We start from the raw sequence: 8,527 nt of genomic DNA, 5'->3' as shown, positions 1-8,527 counted from the left end.
CAAGTTGTAGTATTCTCAAAATATAATCTTGACATACTTGGAATTATCCTTAATATCCTTACAAATCATTCTCCCACCGAAACTCAATTACTTCCAAGTCCCGCCTACATCGACTCAAATTAGGATTTTGAACCTAGACTTATTATGTGATCAAGTCATACTTTTGTTGGGGTTTAAAAATGCTTCACTACTCTAGAGATGTTTATCTCACAAAGAAGAATGTAACGCAGCGGAATTGATAGGCAAGAGAAAGATAGAATTCTCAAAGTATTACACAAGGTTTTTATTCACTCACAAACTTAGTAAAAGAGGAAACACTCAAACACTCTCAGAAGCTTTGTTGCTTCTTCTTACTTCTTACTTGACACTCTCACTTCTTACTACTTGCTCTCTTGGTTGTTACAAATGGTGTGGATGCCTTCTCCTTTTATAGGCATGGATGGAACCTTGGAGAAGCATGGAAACATCATGCTAGAGATATCTAAATAATTCAACTACCTTCCTAAGCTAGAATTATCTACATTAATCTTGTATGTTGGTGGAATCCTCACCATTCTTCTAGACTCTTCCACCAACTTGAACTTTGCTAGAATTCTCTAGCATGTGCATGGATCTTTCTTTGTGTATGGGCCAGATCAATTATTTTTAGGCCAAGACAATATTACAATTCAACAACTTTATCCATAAATTAATCTATTGATCGTCCCAAAAAACCCAACTCTGATCCTCAAATAGTCTTACTTCGACTAAGACTCAGCCACGCCAGAAACCAATCTTGATCTCGAAGCAATTCTACTTCACATAGGATTCGGCCAGTAGGATTCGGCCATGCAATACATTACTGAGCTGAGACTCACATCTTTCTTTCTGGTCTGTCAACCAACTAGTCCAAAACCAGGAACGCAGGCTGAAAATCATCTTGATCTTTTAATTTTACCGCTCCAAACATATGGGGTTGATAGTGCAAAATTGTAGCAACCAGCCGAGCTGGTCAGGTGATGTATCTTACCATAGTATGCCGGCACGGTAAAATTCACAACAGAAGTCACTTCATGTTGCACTCGTAAAGGCAAACACAAAACTCAAAAATGCAAGTGGAACTCTTTAACTGTAAAAAGCAATTTAGACGAGAAAAATGATAAAAACTCTTCTTTTTTTTTTTTTTAAAATTTTTTTTATTTATTTTCTTTTAGACATCTATGTTTAATTATTTTGTTGTTTTGTAGATGACATTTTACCACAATAACGAAAAATAATTATATCTATGCACCATAATGTGGATTCCATCCCCTCTCCCACCCCCACAACAACTAACAAATTAATGCACCGATGCTATAGTTTGTAAAAAAAAAATATAATTTTTGTTGTTTTAATTTAATTTATTCTCTGATTGCAGAAATAAAAAAATAGTGTACGAAAGGCAAAAAACGATTGATGAACATTTTGCTTGCATCACTGCTACTTTAGCGGCATACAACGTCCTTCTCGTGTTATCCATTTTCTTTCACATGATTGATGAATATTAGACCATGACTTCCAACTTCCAAAATAGCATTAAAAAATATATATGACATCAAATCCGCAATAGAAAATTAAACTAACAGAACATAACAATTAAGATGTTGATGATGATGGAATTTATTAATATTATGAATTGGAATTTATTTTTCTGCATCTCTTGATCAAAATTACAACGTGACTGGTGCTCCAATGACTTTTTTGCTTTGACCACAACCATGTTTACTCTATTTTTGTTTCTTCTATGTATCTTAAATAGTCGATCGAGGAAATGCCAAGAAGAAACTGTGAGTTAATCGGAGAGAGAATTTAATCGTTAATAGATTGAAGGAATTTGGAGAGAGAGAGAGAGAGACTATGTTCAAGAGTTGACTTTCGCGCAGGCAAGGTTGAAGTTTAAGGCAGGAATATTCTAATAGATGCTAGAATTGATTCTTGCCGTTGAAGGATCAGTAACCCTTTAAATGTCCGCTACTTTCTTCTTTGACATCCACGCCATCAACCAACAACACATCTTCATCTCCCTCCTCAAAATGTCAAGTTCAACAAGCAGCAGGTAATTAGTCCCTGCAAACTCAGTTTTTCTTTGAACCTGCGAAATATGTGTTTGTGTGTGTGTGTGTGTGTGTGTATTCCGACTTCTATGCATGAAAAAACTTTCACTTTTTTGGAACTGGTTTTCTTAATTTGGGAACTTGATAGGGCTACTTAAAGTAGAGATAGACTTTACCTTTCTAAAAGGTAAAGGTTGTTACCATGCAAATAGGGTAGCACTCGAATATTATTTCTTTTCTTATCTTACGAACTTTTTTACTTGTTCATGAGTCAAAGCTTTTTTCTAATTGGGCTCTTCGTTGAAAGTTGAAACTTTCCCAGTTCTTATATTTCAATTTGTTTTGCGTATTCAAATAAATAATCTAAATTTCAGTTTATGAAGTAGATTCATAATCTTCTATTTCACGCAGAGTACAGGGTCCCACTAACTTCAAAAACGTATAGCGAAGATTCATATGTGGAATAGAAAATACGTAGTGTTTGTTGATTTTAGGTGAATGTTTAAGCATCTTAGTATTCACATATGAGATAATTTGATATTTTCTTTTCTTCAATCAAAGCAACTTGCACGTCATCCCCTGCAGGCCTTTTGTTCCACCTTTCTGTCTTTAATTCCTTCAATAGAAAAGATTTTAGCCCAAATTTTCCGGAGTATTTTAGAAAACCCCAGAAAACTTTCGTTTTTGATTTAAACTACCATATCGCTAGCATAACCTTCCGTTTTCGTGTGATACATAAGAGAACTTGATATAAGTCATATTTTTTTTAGTAAATATTAGAATAGTCAACTTTATTAAAATTAGTCCGATGCTTCATTCTCAATCTGTCCCTAAATTTAAAAATGGATAGAAACATAAATTTATTGCTTATTGTCAATTCAATGCTAAGTTATTCAACTTTTTTTCTTTTTGTCCGTATTATTCTACCTTATATGGAGGAATAATTTATATTGGAATTTGTCATGGTGATAATAATAACTAAAGATAATATATATTTCTTTTGCTTCTACATGTCTTAAAATTTGCTAAATGCTTATATATCTTTGACTTAAGTATATAATTGTTTTGGTATCTTTGGTAAGTAGTAATATTTTCATTTGTATAATTGTTTTGCATCCCTTTTATAGGTAAATGAAAATGTTTATTAAATATTTTTCATAGATATAAAATTGTATTATATATTATTTCAACAACAAAAAAAAGTGTTTTGAGGAGAAAAAAAAAAGTATTTTAGATATTTAATCGTCATAGCTAAATAAATAAATATAATTATGAATAAATAATTGTCATAGCTAAATAAATAAATAAATATAATTATGTCGGTTGGGCAATGGAAGAGATGGTTTTTTTCTTTGGCCAATGGAAGAGATGATTCAAATGACAAATTCAGGATAGCTGCGTGAATAGGGTTTTTTGAGTTTTCGGTGTCCAATTTGGACTTCTGATATCTTTCCAGGACTCATAGCTTTGCCAAGATATAAGATGAATTTTGACATATTAATTACGGTTTGAAGGGTTAAAAAGAGCATTTAAGTTTTTAAAGGATGTTTTTGGTATTTTTTTTTTTTCCCTGTTTTGTTTGCTTTTGCTTCTAGTTTTTTCCCAAGACTGTAGAAACATCGCTAGGGTTGTATTTTATTTGTCTATTATTCAATTGAAATTTGAGAGTTTCTCTCAAATCTCTGGAGCTCCAAAGCTACAAAGATGCCCGTTCGTGAACTCGTTATCGTATAACTTCTGCTATTTCAAAACCAAAAGACTCATTTCCTACAAAAAGTTACTATGGGTTAACTGTATTATATATATATATATATATATATGTAGTGATACCATCTTGGAACGAGGGATTTTTTTACTACATAATTGAGAAGCTAGGGGGAGAGATACTTTAATATAGTTTGCTATATCAGCTAGGGGGAGAGGTACTTAAATATACTTAAAGCTTGGGGGAGTGATACCATCTTGGAACGAGGTAATTTGCAGCCATCTATAGGAGACGAGACTTGAGACTTTGGTTTTAAAGGAGAGATGCCACTATTGAGAGCCTTTAACAAGAACGATCCTCATTTTTCTTGACCGTTGAATTGACTTTAATGAAATTGTGTGGTTAAGATTAAATCTCAGGCTACACAATCTCAACCACACAATTTTATTAAAGCCAAATTCAACGCTTAAAAGGATGTCCTCATTTTTTTTTTTTTAAATGAAGATCCATCTTATTAAAGAATTCCTTGAGTGACGTTTTAAAACAAAATTTGAAAAACAAAAATATCCCTATTGAATGACGTTTTAGAACAAATTTACTGTTAGGGTGTGAAAGTCAGTTATCAACCACGGTTAATTTCCCAAAATTATTGCTTTAAACACACGCATGTACATGCGTTAGGCTTTAAGCCAAGTCGTTGATCCATCAATTTCATTGATGCAGGCCTGCGGTGAATAAAATTCCCATTAATTTAATTTATGCGGGCCCGTAGTGAATAAATGGCAAGAATTTGAAAATTCAATATCGTACGCTCCACTCCACGGACTGTATGATTCAATACTAGAAAAACAAAGGGGCTTTTGAACATTAAATATAAAAAAGATCGAAAAAAAAAAAAGTGTTAGATTACATATGGATTTTAATTCTTTGAAGTTTCTTTTTATTAAAATTATATTCTATTTTTTTTATTTAATGTGTTTCATTTCTTGTCACCACATAACTGTAGAGAAATGTTTGCATAAGTGTTCTGAAATTATAGTAGCGAATATATTAAATTGATTTGTTTATATTGAAATGTCTGTACTTAAATATTATCGAACTATATTATAATAAATTAGTGTATTTAAATGTTTGTACTGAAATATAATTATAATAAATTACTGTATCTAAATATTTGTACCGAAATATATTTTAATGAATTAGTGCAAACTTAGGAAAAGAAAAGTCCTGAAATTACCAAATAAATAAATAAAATGACATGGTATATAAATGTTGGCATTTAAATAAAATCAAAGGACTCAACTCAATTTTGAATCTTGTACCAGGTATTTATCTAAACTTCATCTTATTAAAGGATTAAAATCCAATTTTCTAAAACAAAAAAGAAGTTTCTTCTCCAATATTTCAAATAGTCATGAGCGAATTTTTCTTTTAACTGATATGCTTCTACAAGGTTTGTGGATTTTAATTTGTGATAATGAAGATGGGATTTATTATTGTTTTTTTATTTATCATATGCTCAATTAAGTAGCACTTGTAGTTTATTTTCTTTCTATTTTCTTGCTTCATTTGATCATTACTCCTTTTTCTTATGCAGATGAACTTAATTTACAGTGAACTAGTGGAGAGGAAGATTAACATTGTTATAAGTTGTGACAATTACTAAGCTTTGTAGCAATCAATGGCTAGAGAGCAATTGCGAGTGCTTAATGCACTAGATGTGGCCAAGACTCAATTGTACCACTTCACAGCAATTGTGATTGCTGGAATGGGATTTTTCACTGATGCTTACGATCTCTTCTGCATTTCCTTGGTGACCAAGTTACTCGGTCGTATATACTACACCGACCTAACTCACCCAAAACCCGGCACATTGCCTCCCAATGTGGCTGCTGCTGTTAACGGTGTGGCTCTATGTGGCACCTTAGCCGGCCAGCTCTTCTTTGGTTGGCTCGGAGACAAAATGGGTCGAAAAAAGGTCTATGGTATGACCCTTATTCTCATGGTTTTATGCTCCGTTGCGTCAGGCCTTTCGTTTTCGGATCACCCAAAGAGTGTGATCTCCACACTTTGTTTCTTCCGGTTCTGGCTTGGGTTTGGCATTGGTGGTGACTATCCCCTCTCAGCCACAATCATGTCCGAGTATGCCAATAAAAAGACTCGTGGGGCATTTATTGCCGCGGTGTTTGCCATGCAAGGATTTGGGATTTTGACTGGTGGGATTGTGGCCTTGATTGTGTCATCCGCGTTTGATCACGCTTTCAAGGCTCCTGCATACTCTGTGGACAGACGTGCTTCTCTTGCACCACAAGCCGACTTTGTCTGGCGTATCATTCTAATGGTTGGCGCCCTTCCTGCTCTTTTAACTTACTACTGGCGTATGAAAATGCCCGAGACAGCTCGTTACACAGCCCTTGTAGCGAAAAATGCTAAGCAGGCTGCCACAGACATGTCTAAGGTTCTCCAAGTTCAGCTTGAAGCTGAAGATGAGAAACTAGAGAAGATTACTGAAGAGAAGTCCAATAGCTTTGGATTGTTCACCAAGCAATTCGCTGCTCGCCACGGTCTTCACTTGCTTGGCACCACGTCTACTTGGTTCTTGCTAGACATTGCCTTCTACAGCCAAAATCTGTTCCAGAAAGACATCTTTAGCGCAATTGGGTGGATCCCGAAAGCAGAGACCATGAATGCAATCCATGAGGTGTACAGAATTGCAAGAGCACAAACCCTAATAGCTATGTGCAGCACTGTCCCTGGATACTGGTTCACTGTTGCATTCATTGATTACATGGGCAGATTTGCAATCCAACTGATGGGATTCTTCTTCATGACTGTGTTCATGTTTGCTTTGGCAATTCCTTACCACCACTGGACCCTAAAGGCCAACAATATTGGGTTCGTTGTGATTTACTCGTTGACCTTTTTCTTTGCCAATTTCGGACCCAATGCCACCACATTTGTTGTACCCGCTGAGATTTTCCCTGCACGTTTGAGGTCTACGTGTCATGGAATATCAGCTGCAGCCGGTAAGGCTGGAGCAATCGTTGGGGCGTTTGGGTTTTTGTATGCAGCACAAGACAAGAATCCTGCAAAGACTGATGCAGGCTACCCACCTGGCATTGGTGTGAAGAATTCTCTAATTATGCTTGGTGTGATCAACTTTTTCGGCATGGTTTTTACACTCTTGGTGCCGGAATCCAAGGGAAAATCACTTGAGGAGTTGACAGGTGAGAATGAAGAAGAAGAAGAGGCCCCAGAGCAGCAGGCAGCTTCTGCTAGAACCGTTCCAGTTTGATGTAATTTTACAATGGGTTTTATTTCATTTGCGAAGCAATAACAAAAATGAAGTTGATATATGTTTGCTTTTGGTTTGTGTAATTGAAGTAGAAGCAACTACAACTTGTTTTGAAATCCTTTTGGTTGTGCATGTAATATACCATTTTTCTTCGTCTTTGTTTTGAAATATATTTCCACCCTTCTTAATTTTAATGGCTATGTATGGCTTGAAAGTCATTGTAATTGTTACTTATGCTTATTGTAGAGGCATTTTCTAAAATTTTGTTAACTTCTGTTATATGATGGACATGTAATAAGAGATATCACACTAGACTTCTTACTCCTAACTATGAAAGAGACGCCAAAATGAAGGATTTTTCTCTAAAAACTTTGGTGTTATTATCGACAAATATATATAAAAATGTATTGTACTCCTTATACAAGTTCTTTATGGTAATATAAAAATTATTAAGGGTACAAGTCAGCAATACAATTAGAAATATAGTTAGCAAATTTGTTAGTATTTGGTTAGAGTTGTTAGGCTTACTAGTATAAAAACAAAGTGTGTAATCTTCATTCTTTCAATCAATACAAATCATATTGCTCTCTCTAAACTCTCTCCCTCCCCCCCCCCCTCTCTCTCTCTCTCTCTCTCTCTAGATCTCTGTGTTCATCCTTCTGTTCATCATTTCTTCTTGATTTTCTCTTCAATTCCCAAACATTTCAATGTAGTTAACATGGTATCAGAGCCATCAGGCTCACGCCGTGGATTTTGGTGGTTCCGTTTTTTCTTTTTTTTATTAGATTTTATCTTCTAGTTTTAGTTTCTCTTCAGATTTTCTTCAGAAATTCCGTCAAGTTCTTCTGTGCTTCCGCGATCATCCTGTAACTTCTAGGTTGATTTTCAATTCTTGAATTCGGGAATTTTTCAGTGTTTCATCAAGTTTTTCATATTTTAGTCGATCGAGTTTTGAGAAAGAAAATTTTCTGGGAAAATGTCGAATTCCGGGAAAGGAAAAGCATCAGCTTCTGGACAAGTGTCTGATTCCGTTGAAGGAAAGTATGATCGTTATGTTCCTGAGTTGATTGATAACACTCAAGTTCAACAGGCAAAGCTTTAAAGATATGGCGATTGGGGATTTTTCTTTGCTCGCTTCCTCTAACGAGAACTTTGTGCTTCCTCTTGTCGCCGCCTTAATAGAACTCGATTCGCAGTCAAGTGAAAACGCCGCTGAGAATGTGGAGCCGGGGAAAAGAAAGATCTATAAGAAGGGTTCGCTTAAGAAACAAAATCTACTGCTCACCTGGGATTCAATTTCCTTCATTCTTCTCTCTTATCCCAGAATCAGATTCCGCAACCGTGAAATCGCAACTGAATCTGTGTTGGTTGGCACTACGTGGAAAAAAAAAAGATCGAGGCATGGGTTGTCGATGGAGAGATATATGGCAAGTTGTTCTCCGTTAGGCCTATCGG

General features: G+C 35.2%; 1 protein-coding gene across 1 annotated transcript; it reads left to right on the top strand.

Moving 5' to 3' along the window:
• Window positions 1-1,705: 1,705 nt before the first annotated feature.
• On the top strand, window positions 1,706-7,260 carry LOC137737618 (low affinity inorganic phosphate transporter 1). Its single transcript, XM_068477153.2, has 2 exons — window positions 1,706-2,074; window positions 5,375-7,260. The coding sequence occupies exon 2, from the start codon at window positions 5,459-5,461 to the stop codon at window positions 7,070-7,072; it is 1,614 nt and encodes a 537-aa protein (XP_068333254.2). The 5' UTR covers window positions 1,706-2,074; window positions 5,375-5,458; the 3' UTR covers window positions 7,073-7,260.
• Window positions 7,261-8,527: the final 1,267 nt, after the last annotated feature.

The sequence above is a fragment of the Pyrus communis genome, chromosome 13 (assembly GCF_041283825.1).
Source record: "Pyrus communis isolate YQ-2024b chromosome 13, ASM4128382v1, whole genome shotgun sequence".
Classification (NCBI taxonomy): Eukaryota; Viridiplantae; Streptophyta; class Magnoliopsida; order Rosales; family Rosaceae; genus Pyrus; species Pyrus communis.
This window is presented reverse-complemented; position numbering and strand designations above follow the sequence as displayed.